This window comes from Mustela putorius, unplaced genomic scaffold (genome assembly GCF_011764305.1).
Source record: "Mustela putorius furo isolate JIRA1106 unplaced genomic scaffold, ASM1176430v1.1 tig00003850_pilon_pilon_pilon, whole genome shotgun sequence".
NCBI lineage: Eukaryota > Metazoa > Chordata > Mammalia > Carnivora > Mustelidae > Mustela > Mustela putorius.
Genome location: NW_025422002.1, coordinates 9478913 through 9497855, shown reverse-complemented (window position 1 = coordinate 9497855; position 18943 = coordinate 9478913). Strand labels below are relative to the sequence as shown.

The 18943-nt window shown below is 36.9% G+C and overlaps 1 protein-coding gene across 1 annotated transcript in view; it reads left to right on the top strand.

Annotated features, from left to right (window-relative positions):
* Positions 1-18943, top strand: part of RAD18 (RAD18 E3 ubiquitin protein ligase) — a 107617-nt gene that overhangs the window by 28690 nt on the left and 59984 nt on the right. Inside the window, exons 5-7 of the mRNA XM_004738431.3 lie at positions 8455-8792; positions 11456-11555; positions 14830-15014. Of these exons, the coding sequence (XP_004738488.1) occupies positions 8455-8792; positions 11456-11555; positions 14830-15014 (623 nt within the window). The remainder of the gene's footprint in view (positions 1-8454; positions 8793-11455; positions 11556-14829; positions 15015-18943) is intronic.

The window sequence follows — 18943 nt, the reverse complement described above, 5'->3', positions numbered from 1 at the left end:
AAAATGATTCAGTTTAGTAAAGAAGGCATGCTGAGGGGTGCCTGGTTGGCTCAGTGGGTTAAGACTCTGCCTTCAGCTCAGGTCATGGTCTTGGGGTCCTGGGATCGAGCCCTGCATCAGGCTCTCTACTCAGTAGGAGCCTGCTTCCCCCTCTCTCCTCCTGCCTCTCTGACTACTTTTGATATCTCTCTCTCTCAAAAAGATAAATAAATAAGTCTTTAAAAAAAAAAAAAAGAGGGCATGCTGAAAACTGAGATAGGCTGAAAACTAGGCTTCTTGTGCCAAACAGCCACATTTTTGAAGGAAATTGAAATTGTTACTCCAGTGAACACATGGATAATAAGAAAGCAAACAAACTCACTGCTGATCTGGAGAAAGTTTGACTGGTCTGGATTGATCACACCAGCCACAAATTCCCTTAAGCCAAACCCTAGTGGAGAACAAGTCCCTAACTCTGTCATTCTGTGAAGGCTGAGAGAGGTGAGCAAGCTGCAGAAGAGAAGTGTGAAGCTGGCAGGGGTGGTTTCTGGGGCTTAAGGGAAGAAGCTGTCTCCTTAAAATAGAAGTACAAAGTGACTCAAGTGTTGATACAGAAGCTGCAGCAAGTGCTCCAGGAGATCTTGCTGAGATCATGAATGAAGGCGGCTGCACTAAACAACAGATTTTCAAAATAGACAAAACAGCCTTCTTTTGGAAGAAGAAGCCATCTAGGATTTGGCATAGCTAGAGAGAAGAAGTCAGTGCCTGGCTTCAACACTTCAAAGGTTTGGCTGACTCTCTTGTGAGGGGCTAATGTAGCTGGTGACTTGAAGTTGAAGCCAGTGCTCATTTATCACACAGATAATCCCAGGGCCCTGAAGAATTATGCTAAATCTACTCTGCCTCTGCTCTATAAATAAACAACAGAGCCTGGATGACAGTACATCTGTTGACAACATGGTTATGCTCATTGACAATGTATCTGGTCACCTAAGAGCTCCAGTGGAGATGTATGAGATTAATGTTGTTTTTGTGTCTGCTAACACAGCATCCATTTTGCAGCCCATGGATCAAGGAGTAATTTCAACTTTCAAGTCTTATTATTTAAGAAATACGTTTTAGGGGCACCTGAGTGGCTCAGTGGATTAAAGCCTCTGCCTTTGGCTCGGGTCATGGTCTCAGGGTCCTGGGATCAAGCCCTGCGTCGGGCTCTCTGCTCAGCAAGGAGCCTGCTTCCTCCTCTCTCTCTCTGCCTGCCTCTCTGCCTACTTATGATCTCTGTCTGTCAAATAAATAAATAAATAAATAAGAAATACATTTTATAAGGCTATAGCTGCTGTAGGTAGTGATTCCTCTGATGTATCTGTGTAAAGTCATTTGAAAACCTTCTGCTTATCTATTCATCTGTTGATGAATTTGGATTATTTCCATTTTGTGGTTAGTGTGACAAAAGCTGCTGTGAACATTTGTGTCCAGTCTTTGTGTTCATCTTTGTGTGCATCTGTTTTCATTTCTTTTGGGTACATATCTATGAATGGAATTGCTGGCTTAAATGCTAGGTGTGTATTGAACATCATAAGAAATTGGCACATAGTTTTCCTGCTGGATTGGACCACCTCTACCAGCAGTTTATGAGAATTTCAGTTGCTCTATGTCCCGATTAGCATTTGGTAACATTAATCCTTTTAGTTGTAAACATTTCATTGGGTGTGAAGTGATAACTCATTGTGGTTTTAATTTGCACTTTTCTGATGATTAGTGTACCTTTTCATGTACTTACTGACTCTTCTTATATCTTTGGGTCTGTTAAATTTTGACCGAATTTTTAGAAATGGTATTTTGTTTTTTTCTTATCACTTTGTAGTTTTCTATGTATTTTGGTCATATGTATGTATTTTTTTTCTTCCTGTGATTGGCTTATCTTTTCATTTTCTAAAGGGTGTCTTGATGAACAGACATTTTAAAATTTTGACGAAGTCCATTCTCTCTCTCTCTGTCTGTCTTTTTTTAATGATTACTACTTTAAAAAAAAAATCTTGCCTAAAAAGTCTTTGCCTGCCTCAGGTTACAGATATTTTTCCCATTTTGTCCCCCCTAGAATTGTTACAGTTTTAGCTTTTACACTTAGGCCTGTGAACCTATTCAGGTTAATTTTTATGTATGATGGAGGTTAAGAGTCAGGATTCCTTTTTTTTTTCCTCGACAGATACTTGGTTGCTTGAGCACCATTTATCAAGACTCACTAAATTGCAGTGGCTCCTTTGTTGTAAATCAAGTGACTACACGTGTTGGGCTAATTCTGGACATTCTGGACACATTCTCTGTGTCTCTTTCAGCTAAAACTACAGTGTCTTTAATACAATAACTGTGCTGTTAAGTTCTTAACATTTGTAGTATGAGTACTCAACTTTGGTTTCCTTTAAGACTACTTTCATTCTGGGGCCTTTGATTTCTTGATTTCTTTTTTTTTTTAATTTAATTTAATTTTATTTCTTTTCAGTGTTCCAGAATTCATTGTTCATATACCATACCTAGTGCTCCATGTAATACATGCTCTACTTAATACTCACCCCCAGGCTCACCCAACCCTCTGCCCCCTCCCTTCCAAAACCTTCAGTTTGTTTCTCAGAGTCCAGTCTCTCATGGTTCGTCTCCCCCTCCAGTTTCCCCCAACTGCCTTCTCCTCTCCATTTCCCAGTGGCATCCATGTTATTCTTTATGCTCCACAAGTAAGTGAAACCATATGATAATTGACTCTCTCTGCTTGACTTATTTCACTCAGCATAATCTCCTCCAGTCCTGTCCATGTTGATAGAAAAGTTGAGTATTCATCCTTTCTGGTGGAGGCATAATACTCCATTGTGTATATCCATAATATTCCATAATCTTAGAATGAATGTATCATTTCCACCCCCACAAAAGTTGCCTTTTTTGTGCTTGACATTTTATTGAATCTATAAATAAATATGGAGAAAATGGATATGTTAACATTGTTGAGTTTTCTAATCCATGTACATAGGATATTTCTTTACTGAGGTCTTTTTAAAAATTTCCCTTAGCAAGGGCACCTGGATGTCTCAGTTGATTAAGCATCTCTCTTCGGCTCAGGTCATGATCCCAGGGTCCTGGGATCCAGCCCTGAATTGGGCTCCCTGCTTCTCAGGGAGCTGCTTCTCCTTCCTCTGCCTGCTGCTCTGCCTATTTATGCTTTCTATCTCTCTGTCAAATAAATAAAATCTTTTAAAAAATAGGATAAAATAAAATTTCCCTCAGCAGATTTGGTGGTTTTCAAGATATAAATTTAATACATTTTTGTTAAATTTATTCTTAGGTATTTAAAGTTTTTGATGGTATTTCAAGTGGTATTTATTTTAAAATTTCATTTCTCTTTGCTAACATATAGACATTAATTTTTGTTAACTGATAATTACATTCAGGGTCTTGCAAAAATTCACTTATTCTAGTTGCATGTGGAGTCTTTAGATTATTTTGAACATAATCATGTCACCTGCATATAATAAGTTTTCTTTTTTCCCATTGTTTTTGTGTGTGTGTGTATGCATGTGTGTGTGTGTGTGTGTGTATTTTGTTGTTTGTGTGTTTTTTTCTGCCTTACCACAAAAGCTAGAGCCTCCAGTACAATTTGAAGAGAAATAGTGGTGGTAGATATATCTTTTTCTTGTTTTCAGTCTTAGGGGGAGATATCCAAAGTTTTACTAGTGACTATAATATTAGCATAGTTTTTTTGAAGTTATCTTTTGTCAGATTATGAAAGTTTGCTTTTGGGGGGCCTGAGTGGCTCTCTCAGTTAAGCATCTGACTCTTGATCTCTGCTCAGGTCTTGATCTCAAGCTTGTGAGTTCAAGCCCTGTGTTGGGCTCCATGCTGGGCACAGAGCCTACTTTAATTTAAAAAAAAAAAAAAAAAAAAAAAAAGTTACCTTCTATTCCTGGTTTTCTAAAGTGTTTTTATTATGAATAGGTATTGAATTTTTATCAAATGTTTTTTCTGCATTTATTGTAATGATTGTATAGTTTTCTCCTTTATTTTGCTAATGTGGTGAATTAGATTGATTTTTCAAATAGCAAACCAACCAACCTTGTGTTCTTGGAATAAATCCCACTTGGTTATAGTGCATTATTTATTTTTTTTATTTGTGTCCAGATTTTATTTGTTAATATTTCATTTATGATTTTTGTGTCTGTATTAGACTATAATGTTTTTTTCCTACAATGTACTTGTCAGATTTTGTTATCAAGGTTATGCTAGCTTAATGTGAACTGGGAAATAATATTTTTTTAATTTTCTGGATGATTTTGTGTAACACTGATATTATATTATTTCTTCCAGAATTATTTGGTAAAATTTACCAGCAAAACCAACTGGGCCTGGAGTTTTCTATGTAGGAAGGTTTTTAATTACAGCTCAGTTTCTTTACTAGATAATACCACTCTTCAGATTTTCTGTTTCTTCCTTTTGGTAGTTTTTGATGAGTAGTCTTTTTTAAGAAATTTCTCCATTTCATTTAAAATATTGATTTTATTGATAATATCCTCATATTAATTTCTGTTGGATTCATAATGATGTCTCCTTACAATTCTTTGTTTCATAGTTTGTATTTTCACTTATTTTTGTTCAGTCTTGGTAGAAGTTTACTAGTTTTGTTAATTTTTTTCAAAGAACCAACTTGGCTTTGCTCAAATCCTCTTAAATGCTTATTTTCTATTTCATTAATATCTATTAGTACTTACTTCATTATTTCCTCTTCATTACCTAATGTTTTAAGTTGGAAGCTTTGAGTGTTGATTTTCAGTTTTTCTATTAAGCTATATGTTGTTTTAGCAAACATCCAAGTTGTCATTCAACTCAGAATATTTCCTAATTTGCATTATGTTTGACCTAAAGGGTTATTTGAAAGTGTGGTGCTTCACACACTTAATGTGTCTCTTAAAAGTTTGGAGATTGTCTTATTTTTTTGTTACTGGGTGTCACATGAAGTCACAGTGGTCAGAGTAGATACACTGAATTTTTTCATCCCTTGTAAATTTGTTGAGATTTACTTTATGGCCCAGAATGTGGTCTATGCTGGTGAATGGGCCATGTATATTTGAAAAGGATATGTATTCTGCATTTGTCAGTTGTAATATTTTTTGTTAATTACATCAATTTGATTAATTGGGTTGGTTCAGATATTCTGTATTCTTACTGATTTTTATCTGTTTTGTAAGTTAGAAAGGTGTGTTTAGATTTATACATACTATTATTTAAACCAAACAATATTATGAATGGGCTGTTCCTCCTTTTAGTTCTGAGAGTTTTTGCTTTATATATTTTGAAACTATGCTTTTAAGTGAATATAATTTATGATTTTTATGGCTTTGAATTAAATTGACCATTTTGTCAAAATGAGATATCCCCTTCTATGTTTCATGATACTTTTTGCCTTAATGTTAATGTTTTACTTATGTTGCCATATCAGCTTTCTGTTCATTAGTGTTTTCGTGGTACATCTGTTCCCATCCTTTTATTTTTAACCATCCTGGGTCTTTATATTTAAAGTGTTTTGGGACGCCTGGGTGGCATCTGCCTTCATCTCAGTCATGATACCAGGGTCCTGGGATTGAGTCCCACATCAGGCTCCCTAGTGAACAGGGAGTCTGCTTCTCCCTCTCCTTCTGCTTGCCACTCCCTCTGCTTGTGCATACTCTCTCTCTCTCTCTCTCTCATAAATAAATAAAATCTTAAAAAAAAAAGTGTTTTCTTTCACACAGTATATAGTTATATCTTTTGTGTTTTATTTTTTAATCCAGTCTGACCATCTTTGTATTTTGGAGTCTGTATCCATTACATTTAATGTGATTACAATTTGCCATATTACTTTTTGTTTTCTTTCTCCATTTGCTCCTTTAAAAAAAAAAATTATTTCTTTATTCCTGCCCATTCTTTTCAATATTAAGAGTATTTTTATTTTTTAATTTCTTTTGTTAGTTTTTACATTATATCTTAGTGTCACTCTTTTCTTTTTTTTTTTTAAGATTTTATTTATTTATTTGACAGAGAGGCAGGCAGAGAGTGAGAGGGAAGCAGGCTCCCTGCTGAGCAGAGAGCCCGATGTGGGACTCTATCCCAGGACCCTGAAATCATGACCTGAGCCGAAGGCAGCGGCTCAACACTCTGAGCCTTACCCTTTTAAGTCCTTACTGAAAAAATTACAAAATATATCCTAATGATAATGTACTATAAATTAGTACTTTTATTATGTCCTGAACAATTCAAGAACGTCACAGTATTTTTATATTATTCAGTCTCCCTTATTTTGCTATGTTTTTGTATGTATTTTATTTCCATGTGTGTTATAAGTCCTGTAAGACATTGTTAGTGTTGTTGAAAACCGTCAGTAGTTTTGTTTTTGAGCACATATTTACCATTTCTGGAGCTGTTGATTCTTGCCGACATTTTTGTGCTTCTTTCTAAAATTGTTTCCCTTAAGCTGAAGTACGTGTCTTATAGTATTTTTTGTCTGCCAGTGAGGAATTCTCTTTGCTTTTCTTAGTTTGAGAGTGTATTTTGCTTTCACTTTAGAATACTATTTTTTTTTTCTTTTTAAAAAGATTTTATTTATTCATGAGAGACAGAGAGAGAGAAGCAGGCTCCCTGGGGAACTCCATCCAGGATCTGGGACAACATGATCCAGGATCATGACCTGAGCCGAAGGGGGACACTTAATGGACTGAGCCACCCAGGCACCCTAGAGCACTATTTTCAATGGAAAATAGAACTCCTGGTAGTTTTGCTTTTTAAATATGTCATGATGTCATTCTGTTATCTTCTTGCTCTCATTGTTTTTGTCGAGAAGTAAATATTATAAAACATTATTTGTTTTTATTATTTCTTAGAGCAGTGGTTCTCAGCTGGGAGTGATTTTACTTTCCCTTTACCCCTCCCCTAGGGGACATTTGGTAATGTTTGGTTACATTTTGGTTGTCTCAACCTAGAGTGGGGTATATGCTACTGATGTTCCTACAATGCACAGAACAGCAAAAGAAGTATCTGTTTCAAAGTGTCAGTAGTGCCAAGGTTGAGAAACCATGCTTAGAGGTACCATGGCTTTTTTTTTTTTTTTTTGGTTATGTGCAAGAATTTCTTTATTTTTTTAACAGTTTGAGTAATACATGCCTAGGTTTTATTTTCTTTGTTTATCCTTTTTGGGATGGATTTTAATTCATCCTAACAGTATGCTACCTTTTTATTCTTTTTTTTTTTTCATCTTTAATATTCATCACAGTAATTTTGAAGTCCTTCTAATGCCACTCTTTGGATCACCTCTGGATCCACTTCCATTGACTATTTGATCTTTTAATTAGTGGCTAATTTCTTGCTTCTTTGCATGTCTAGTCATTTTTAAATGTGTTCCGATGAAATGTTATAGAGACTGTGAATTATCTTCCTTTGAAAGATGTTGGATTCTCTTCTCACAAGTGGCTAAATTATCAGCTCTTCACTTTTTTCTCCTTTTTTTTTTTTTTTTTTTAAAGTAGGCTCCAGGCCTGGTATGGAGCCCAGTGTGAAGCTTAATGCACTGTACTGTGAGATCAAGACCTGACGTGAAATCGAGAGTCAGACATTTAGCTGACTGAGCCATCCAGGCTTCCCACCAGCTCTTCACTTTTATTCTGTTAGGGCCTTATTTAGTTTTTTGCTGGTTTGGTCTATTTATGTTTTATATTTCCAGAGTATGGTCCTTTATCCTGAGATATGGCCTTTGTGGGGTTTTAACTGAATGTCTGGGATCTTTACCAATATCTTTCCGGTTTGGCTGTGCTCAGACTCCCAACAACTTTTCACTGACCTTGGGAATCTCAGCTTCTCAACATGTCCTTCTTACGAGATTCTCTTGTTTTCTCTCTTAGGCTTTTGCAGCCCTGGAGATGATCAGGAATGGATGAGAATTTGTGCAGATTTGGGGGGTTCTCTTTCTATGGGTACCCCAGTCCAGCACCCTACCCCTTCAATCCTAGCCGTCTTTGCTCAGAACTCTCATCTCTCTTCCCTCTGGTCTCTATTTGGACTTCATTTCAATACCTAACTCCAGAAGATGCTTCCAGGGGAAGTTCTTAGGGGAATGTTGGGTCACCTCATGTTTCCCTTTTCTTTCACTGACTACAGCCTTGCATTGATGATAGTCCATGCTAGAAACATTTGTTTCTAAAGTTGTGTATGGTTGGAGAATAAGTCTCACACCAGGTATTCTTTATGGCCAGTTGCTAAAGTATCTCCATTTTCCTTTATAAAAGATTAACTGCCTTTTAAGTCAGATTTGTTGCTTTTAAGAAATACTGGTTTGATTGTCATTATGGAGTAAGTTTGGTATTTCACAGAAGCAAGTGTTAATTGGATGAACAGCTTATGTTTACAGTTTACTTATTGTATATAATTTGACATCTTCATTATCCATTGTGTTTTTTGTGCTTCAAGGAATCATCTTTTGCAGTTTGCCTTGGAGTCACCACCCATATCTCCTGCTTCCTCCTCTTCAAAGAACCTTGCTGCCAAAGCACACACTCCTGTAGCCTTCAGACATTCTTTAAAGCAAGGAAGCAGGTTAATGGAAAATTTCTTGATCAGAGAAACTGGTGGTTCTACATCAGAGTTGTTGATAAAAGAGAATGAGATTAAATTCATCCCTCAGAAAGAGGTGAGCACTTCTTCAAAGACCAAGGAGATACCTTCCATAGAAAAGGCAGCTCTGTGTTCCTTAGATGGTCATGTTCCTGAGACACCCTCTACATCAACTTTGAAACAGGTTACCAAAGGTAGGAAATTATTTTCATATATATATTTTCTTACTTAAGGGAAATTTTTTCATCCTATATGACCTGAGAATAAATAAGCATCTTGAGGGGGGTGGAATGGGAAAAGACAAACCACATTTCACATTATAACAGTCTCGGGAATTGATGTAAGTAAGCAGTGCTGCAAGATATTTTTATACTCTTTCTCTCTCACAGAATAGGAATTCAGGCTGATTGCTGGAAAAATGAAGCAATTTTAATTAGCTCATATTTTAACTATGGCAGTTGGTTTCTAATTTTCAGCTTTTAATTTCCCTCCTCATCTGTCATATCAGTTCCAGTTTAATCTTAAAGAGCTCCTTTTATCTTCTTATGCCCCTCTTTGAAACTTCCAAGCTGTTCTGACTGGCATTTATAGCTATAGACAATTAGATCCCTCCCCTAGATGTCTGACCTTATTTCTTACCTCTTCATCTCAAAAATCCTCCTGCAGTAGCCACGCTAATCTTCCCATTATTCCTTGAATAAACCCAGAGATTGGAAAAACTATAAGCTGTAGGCCAAATTTGGCTTTACACCTATTTTTGTAAGTAAAGATTCACTAGAAAATAGCTGCACCCATTTGTTGACATACTGTTGATGAATGCTTTCATGCTCCATGGCCGTGTTTAGTAGTTATAACAGAGACCATCTAGCCCGTAGAGCCTAAAATCTCTACTAGCTGGCCCTTAACTAAAAAGGTTTGCTGGGACGACTGGGTGATTCATTATGTTAAGCATCCAAGTCTTGATTTTGGCTCAGGTCATGATATCAGGGTTGTGAGATTGGACCTTGTGTTGGGGGTTCTGTGCTCAACAGGGAGCATGCTTGAGATATCCAGTCCCCACCCCCACCATGCTCACTCATGTGCATGCTCTTGCTCTCTCTCTCTCTCTAAAAAAAAAAAAGTTTTGCTGACCCCTTACCTTTTTATACTCTATTCAGATCCTAATCATTCTTTAGTTATGTTAGATGATATTGACATCTCACATCATGAAAGTGTTACAGCACTTGCTTTCTGGGCTATTTTGTTTATAGTTTGCTTTTTTGATGAATTAGCTTGTTTAACTTATGTTTCCATGTCTCCTCTTACCTGTGAAGTTCAGGGCACCTTTTAGGCAGACACTAAGATATCTTTGGTACACCCACATCACACATAGTGCAGGACAGTTAGTGGTTATTTATTTTAGTTTTTTAAAAAAGATTTTATTTATTTATTTATCTGAGGGAGAGAGAGAGCATGCACAAGAAAGTGAATGGGGCGCCTGGGTGGCTCAGTGGTTTAAGCCGCTGCCTTCGGCTCAGGTCATGATCTCAGGGTCCTGGGATCGAGTCCCGCATCGGGCTTTCTGCTCAGCAGGGAGCCTGCTTCCCTCTCTCTCTCTCTGCCTGCCTCTCCATCTACTTGTGATTTCTCTCTGTCAAATAAAAAAAAAAAAATTTAAAAAAAAAAAAAAAAAAAGAAAGTGCAAATGGCAGGGAAGGGCAGAGGGAGAAGGAGAAGCAGATTCCCTGCTAAGCAGGGAGCCTGGTGATGCAAACTCTATTCCAGGACCCTGAGATCATGACCTGAGCTGAAGGCAGATGCTCAACTGATTGAGCCACCCAGGTGCCCCACTATTAGTGGTTATTAAACTTAGGTTAAAGTTAGCATATTAGTTGTCAAATTTTGTAACGAGATGCGCTTGGTGGCTTAGTTAGTTAAGGGTATGCCTTTAGCTCAGGTCATTATCCCAGGGTCCCAGAATTGAGCCCTGCATCAGGCTCCCTGCTCAGCAGTGGAGCCTGCTTCTCCGTCTACCACTGTTGATGTCACTCTCTCACTATCTCTCTCTCTCAAATAAATAAATAAAATTAAAAAAAATTTTTTTGTGAGGATATGTGAATCTTGCATTTCCTACCATATATTTTGTTAGTCTATCAGTTGACAGTTCTTGTAGTGTTTTTAGCTTGATAGTTAACTTTTTTCCCCAACAGACCAATTTTTTCAATTAAAATTTAACTGCAAATTGTAACACATAAAATCGCTAAAATTGGTCCTGCTCCATTGAAGTAGAGATGGAGGGCCTGACCTCCTGCTTCACCCCTGCCATTATCATGGTGGCCTCTGAGCCCCAAGATTCTTCCACAACTTCATCAAACAGTTTGACAGTGATTGTGTTTTCTAAAGGCAATACTACATTTGTAATTACAAATAAGAGCTAAGTTATTAAATTTGTAACCATTGTTAATTTTGATAGTAGTTGGCCCAAACCAACAAATGTTTCAGTTTAGTTTTGCATAGCTTCCTGTCCCCAGCTAGGTTTATCTTATTCATGTTGTTATGATTGCTATAGTGCTGCAGATGAATGGCTCCTAAGACAGAAAAACTTAAGATTAGTTCTATAGGTCAGTCACCCCTCAGTAAAAAAGACTTAACCAAATCATTTTCTGATAAATGAATTTCCAGACTTCTTTGCAATCTCTTCTGTAAGCCCAGTCCTGTTGCCCTGAGGTGTCATTCTTTTTTTCTTCTGCTTTCCTAAGTGCATGTGAAGGTTGGGATTCTATTTTTTATATTAATTGCTGAAAGATGACAGGTTATACATTATTTTTGCCCTTTATGTAAATAATAAAGTCTCTCTTTCTCTATTTAAAAATTACAGTGGATTGTCCTGTTTGCGGGGTTAATATTCCAGAAAATCACATTAATAAGCACTTAGACAGCTGTTTAACACGTGAGGAGAAGAAGGAAAGCCTCAGAAGGTAAGAAAGTTAAGCATAACCTTAACTTTGAGTTACCTCAGCAAGTACTTCTTATGATTTTTAAACTATTTTCCACCTCTTCCATTCTGGCTTCTTCATCCTGAGGGTTATTTCCCATACGCCATGAGAATCCGGTGACCTGCATTTCTCCTTAGAAGTGTTTCTTCCTGGGGCGCCTGGCTGGCTTAGTCAGTAGATCATGTGACTCTCAACCTCAGGGTCCTGAGTTCAGGCTCCACATTGGGCACTTTTTAAGCCCACTTTTAAAAAGAAAAAAAGTGTTTCTTCCTGAGGAATGAGTTTCAAGTATAGAGGCTGAGTATTTTCTTCTTATTGAATAGTGAGAAATCAGCACTGATAGTATTGCTTGGACTGCTCTTTTTCTAGATGCATCTGTCATATTTCTTCTAATACATTTAGTTTTGTCAGTTTATCCAAAGACATACTCATCCAAACATAATTAAGTTCAAGTTCCAATAGTGGTTCCAAACCCTGCTCCTTCGAATACCGTAGTCCTGCCATTTGCTCTGTCTTGCAGTTTAGAAGCCCTGCATATCATATTTCTTAGGGAAAGATTCATTATACCAGTTAGTGTGTTGAAGGCTTTGAGAAGTCCTGTATCAATGCAATTGTTGGGTTTTGTTTAATCTAGTGAGTACTACATTTACTTGACCCAAAAATCTTTCTTTCTTTCTTTTTTTTTTAAGATTTTATTTATTTATTTGACAGAGATCACAAGTAGGCAGAGAGAAAGAGAGAGGAGGAAGCAGGCTTTCTGCTAAGCAGAGAGCCCAATGTGGGGCTCTATCCCAGAGGCCTGGAATCATGACCCAAGCCAAAGGCAGAGGCTTTAACCCACTGAACAACCCAGGCACCCCCAAAATCTTTTTTTTTTTTTTAAAGGTTTTATTTATTTATGAGAGAGAGCGAGAGAGCGAGAGCATGAGCAGGGGAGGGGCTCCGCTGAGCAGGGAGCCAACTGTGGGGCTCAGTCGCAGGACCCTGGGTCATGACCTGAGCCAAAAGCAGACACTTAACCCACAGGGGCACTCAGGGACCCCTTGACCCCAAAACCTTTTTATCCTCATAATTTACGTCTTACAAAACTGATTTGTAGAGATATGCTTAGGGGAACATTGAACTGCATTTCTATTTAGTTACATCCTGGTCCTGGGGTCTGGTCACATAAAATATACTATGACATTTAGAACATTTTATCCACAACACCCTGGCAGGCCGTTTCTTTAATAGGGGTGACAACCCTTAACCCATTCTATGTAGAGTTGTGTCAGAGTTGATTCAAAGACTGTTCTTCCTTTTGATGTCTTCAGATTCTGAAGACTCCTAAATGCATTACTCACTTTCACTAAATCATGGATGATGGATCAGTGTTATCTTCACGTTTTGGGAATCATCTGTCAGGCTTCATATTTTAAAATTCTGGATAGAAATTGTTGATTTCTGTTGGTGCTTTTCATGGTAAATACCATTAAACTGTTGAGTTTCCCATTTGAATTTCACAGTCATGAGTTTAATTGTCTATCCTTGATAAAATTACTGAACTGTCCCTGACAGTGTGCTTGTATAAACTATAAAATGTTTTAGCTCTTGCTACCCACTGTGATTTTATTTAGCTGTAATCTTACCTGTCTCATAGAGCCCACTGGGCAGTTTTCCGAAAAATGTACTTTCTTGAGGGTTTGTAGGTCTTTCTATGATAAATAGTTATCTCTGGCTTTTAGATGTTATTGATAAAGCATAAAAGAAATAATTTAGGGAATGGTACTGTTGGTTAGTAGAAAAATGTTTGGTTGTTTTCATTCTACAGATATTTAATTGTACTATTTCTCTCAGTGTAGTCTTTGGGCAATTTACATCAGATTTACTCTATGGAAGCTTGTTAACATAGATTTTAGGTCTCCACTTCTGAATGTAATCAAAATTGGGGGATGGTGTGGAGGTGTGACCAAGAATCTACAATTTAATAAACTCCCTTGGTGATTCCAAGATTTACTCCAGTTTGTGTAGTATGGCTTTGAAGGTGAACTAGTTAAATGCAAGTCCTTTGTAAAATCTCGGGTTTGTTTTGTTTTGTTTTGTTTTGGATAAACTGTTTACTTTCATGTGCTTATTAGTTTTTACTGGTATTTAAATTTTGGAATATTGGAATTTTAATGACTACTTTGAATGTGTATTTATTAAGCACCTAATTGCTATGGTATTGAGCCAAGTAATGTACTCAGAGAGCCAGTTTATAATCAGATTAAATAGTTTAAAGCTCACTAAGGTTCTGTTTTTAAAATTGTCCAAATCATTGACAATGATTTGGTAGCTTGACTTCTATTCCATTTTAAGAAGTAATGTTTCTTAACTGGTTTTTTGGAGGGAGCAAAATGTCTTTTCATAGGGCTTTGCTATATTAAATTGTAGCTTAGTGCTTGTCAGTGTATAAATTATATAAATAAAATGAAGAGACAGATGGTGCTTGTAATCCTTATATATTTGTTAATATAATTAATTGAAGTTGAAGAGAACAAAACCTTCTTGTATTTCTTGTTGTTGTTTTCAGTCATGTTCTTTGAAGATGTTGCCATAAGAATATTATCTTCCTGTCAACTTTCAGAATTCTTTTTTCATTGGCAGTAATGAATTGGTTAAAACTAACCATCCCAATGCATCTTTTATTTAATCTAGAGCTTTTGTACAATGATTGCCTGCACTTTAAGGAAGCAGTTTTGCCTGTGGATTGGCACTTTTTCAAAAGCAGCTATATTCTTAAATCTGTAGTCTAAATCTCAATAGTGTTTGTACTCTGATCATCCCAGGTAACAGCTTTTTGCAGAGATTTTGCATGGAAAACACTGGCACATTTTGGGACAAAGATGCGTTAAAGCAGTGGAGAACTGAGGAAGTCTATGGAAGTGTGATTCTGAAGTGAGATTCTCATAGCATTTAGTGCACAAGCCTTCCATGGGTGTTGCCAGTCTGTATCTTTAGGCCTGACATCTTTCTGAGACCTTTTTCTCTAAGTTGGCTGCCACCTAGACCTCGGTATCTGAATGTGCTGTGGACACCTCAGATGCATCATGTCTAACACTGTCAACCTTATTTGCAAATTTAATTCTTCTTCTCTTTCCCATTTTTATCTTAATGGTTCCGCTATTTTCCCAGTCACACTGGTACTCCATCAGAAGGCCAATTAACTGTTTTATGTGGAGAACATTTGATAGTTCACAGTAACTCTAAGTGATCTCTTTTTTCCCCCTCTTTTTAGTTCTGTTCACAAAAGGAAGCCTCTGCCCAAAACTGTATATAACTTGCTCTCAGATCGTGATTTAAAGAAAAAGCTAAAAGAGCATGGACTGTCTGTTCAAGGAAATAAACAACAGCTCATTAAAAGGCACCAAGAATTTGTACACATGTACAATGCCCAGTGCGATGCTTTGCATCCTAAATCAGGTAAACTAATAAAGCAATGAGTTCTTGTTTTCTGGTTAAAGCAGTTTTGTGTAGCTCAGGGATTATAAGTCATAAAACAGAATTTTAATAAATACAATTTTGATAATAGATGGGACATGCAGATGTATTTCTTCAAAAGGTACTTAGTTATACTCTGATAAGCCTTTCTCCCAGCCAGTCTCTCAGTCACTATTCTTTCTCTCTCAGAGGTAACCACTGCTGCTGGTTTCTTTTGTGTATCTTTCCAGAGATAGTGTGGGAGGAAGAGTTGATCTAGAGAGTCCTGTTAAAATCCCAGTTTTGCAGCTTTATGACTGGGAAACTATGGGCAAGTTACTTATTCTCTCACTTTTCTCATCTATAAAATAAGGGTTATAATACTGCATACTGCATAGTGTTTTTGAAAGGAATAAATGAAAAATGCATAGCCCCATACCTTAGCAAGTAATTAGCATTCAGTAAATGTTATCATTATGATTATTAATTATACACAAACATATGTCCTTGATTATTGTTTGGTAAAAATGTTAGTATTATATATACACTCTTTTTTTTTTTTTTAAGATTTTATTTATTTATTTGACAGAGAGAGATCACAAGTAGATGGAGAGGCAGGCAGAGAGAGAGAGAGGGAAGCAGGCTCTCTGCCGAGCAGAGAGCCCGATGCGGGACCCGATCCCAGGACTCTGAGATCATGACCTGAGCCGAAGGCAGCGGCTTAAACCACTGAGCCACCCAGGCGCCCCTATATATACACTCTTTAATGATTTGTCCTGTTTCATTTAGCCACACACATATTTTGGAGTTCTTTGAATTATTAGTATATAAAGAATTACCTAATTTTTAATTTTTTTTTTTTTAAGATTTTATATATTTATTTGACAGGCAGAGATCACAAGTAGGCAGAGAAGCAGGCAGAGAGAGAGGGAGAAGCAGGTTTCCCACTGAGCAGAGAGCCCAATGTGGGGCTCGATCCCAGAACCCCCGGGATCATAACCTGAGCCGAAGGCAGAGGCCACTTTGACCATCCCGGCACCCCAAGAATTACCTAATTTTTTAAAAACAAGTATAATATGCAAACAGAAAAATATACAAATTGTATTGTTCGGTGAATTATCACAGTGTATTTCACAGAGGGAAAATACCTTTGTTACCACTTTTCAGGTCAGAACCAGTGTCCCAAAAGTCCCTGTGCTTCCCACCTCCAGTCACTACCACCTTCATTCTCGTAGGTGATCACCATCTTGACTTCTAACAGTAGGGATTATTCATTTTGTCTGCTTTTGCCTATATTTTATCTTTATGTAAATGGAATAATAAATAGCTTATCTATTCTTTTGAGTGTGGCTTCATTTGTGCAACATTACGTTTAGAAAATTCATCCATGTTTTCATGTGCAGGTGTGATTTTTTTTCATTTTTGTTGCTGTAGAGTATTCCATTGTATACGTATTTCGTACTATTTTTCCATTCAGTGGTTGATGGTTATTTGGATTTTTTTCTACTCTTTGGCTCTTAAGAATAATGCTGCTGTGAGTAATCTTTTTTATTTTTTGATGCACCTATTCACACATATTTTGGGGGTATATATATCTAGTAGTGAAATTGTTATATTTCTGCAGCTGTTCAGTTTTCATGAATATAGCAAAAAACTCAGTATGAGGGTGCTTTTTTCCCCCCTCATTTAGTTCCTTTTTTTTTCTTCCTTTCTTGTTTTCATTTCTACTAATGTGCACTTTCATCAGGAGGTTCAGAGAGTTACAGTTTTTTTCACATCCTTGACAACATCAGTATTGTCATTTTTCCTTTTTGGCTATTCTGGTGGGTTCTTGGTAGTATCTCATTACGGTTTTAGTTTGCATTTCCCCAATGACTTACAATGTTTAGCACAATTTTTTTTTAAGATTTTAATTTATTTGTCTGAGAGAGAACGAGAGGGGTTGATGGGGGAGGCAGAGGGAGAAACAGGCTCGCCTCTGACTTAATTCAAAACATCTAAGTTCTTAACTGTACTATTTAATCTTTTGCATTTTGCCTTTCGTTAGCGCTTTCTATGTCCTTGCCTACTACAAGATTAGGAAGATCTTTTGTTTTCTTCTGAAAGTTTTATTGTTTTTGCTTTTACATTTTGACCTAGATTTTACCTGGAATCTATATTAGCATATATTGTGAGGTAAGGGCAAGATTCTCCCGTTTTTCCATATGGATGGCCAATTAATGCAGCACCATTTATTGAAAAACCGTCCTTTCCCCATAAAATTGTCAGTACATCTTAATTGAGAATCAGCTAACTATGTATGTGTGGGTCTTGGACATTGTTTTGTTCCATTAAGTCACATTAATCCTTTTATCAGTAGTGTGTTGTCTTAATTATTTTATGAGTAATTTATTTATTTATTTGTTTGTTTTTTGTAAAAGATTTTATTTATCTATTTGACAGACAGAGGTCACAAGGAGGCAGAGAGGCAGGCAGAGAGAGGGAGGAAGCAGGCTCCCTGGGGAGCAGAGAGTCTGATGCGGGGCTCGATCCCAGGACCCCGAGATCATGACCTGAGCTGAAGGCAGAGGTTTTAACCCACTGAGCCACCCAGGCGTCCCTTATGAGTAATTTATAATAGATCTTGCAGCCTGGCAATGTGTTCCTCTAGTTTTGTTTTTTGAGATTGCCTTGGCTTTTGTAGGCCCTTTGTATTTCCATGTAAATTTTAGAATAAGCCTGTAAAATTTCATCAAGAAACTAAAATCTGCTTGGATTTTGATTGGGCCTATGTTGAATCTGTAATCATTTTGGTATCAAAGTTGATATTGGTACCCTATTTGAGTCTTTCAATCCATGAATTTGGTTTAACCCTTTAATTTTTCATTTCTCTCAGTGATGTTTTATAGTCTTCAGTATGAAGGGCTTTTTTAAAAGACTTATTCATTGGTATTTGATGTTTTTGATGCAGTTGTAATTGGTGTCTTGTTTTAAAATGTCAATTTTTATTTTTTTGTCACTGGCATGTAAAATGTAGGTAATTTTTATACATTGTCTTATATCCAGCACCTTGTTATTTATTCACTTTTTATGTGTGCATTTTAAAACTGGTGCATAGTCATCCTATTATTTTTTAAAGATTAATTTTTTGGTGGGGGGGAGTGCAGTGGGGAGGGGCGGAAGGAGAGGGAGAGAGAGTCTGAAGCAGAGTTGACACTGAGTGCTGAGCACCACAAGAGGCTTGATTTCATGACCCTGAGATCATGACCTGAGCTGAAACCAAGAGTTGGATGCTCAACCAACTGTGCCACCCGTGTGCTTCTATAATGCATTTTTTTACTGTGTATAGTTAGATGAGTTTTGACAAATGTATGCATAGTCATCTAGCTATCCTTTCAGTCAAAATATAGAACATTTTCTTCCCCAGATATTCCTCTACCCTTTTGTAGTCATTTCCCTCTTCCTTACACTAAGGCCCTGAGATATACTGATCTTTTATGTTTCTCTAGTTTTGCCTTTTCTAAAATGCCAGTCAAATGGAGTTATACATATTGTACATTATGTAGTTTTTTGTATCTGGCTTCTTTCACTTAGTGCAGTGCTCTTGAAATTTACCCATGTTGCATTATCAGTAATTCACTCATTTTTATTGTCAAGCTGTGTTCCAGTTTTTGGCTGTTATGGATAAAGCTGTGATGAACATGGGATTACAGATTGTTGTATAGCCATATGTTTTCATTTTTCTTGGATAAATACCCATGGGTCATATAGTAAGTGTGTGCTTAAAAGTAAAGAAATTGCTGAACTTTTTTTTTTTTTTTTAAGATTTTATTTATTTGAGAGAGAGAGAGAGAGAGGTCATAAGTAGGCAGAGAGAGAGGGGGAAGCGGGTTCCCTGCTGAGCAGAGAGCCTGATGCAGGGCTCAATCCCAGGACCCTCAGATCATGACCTG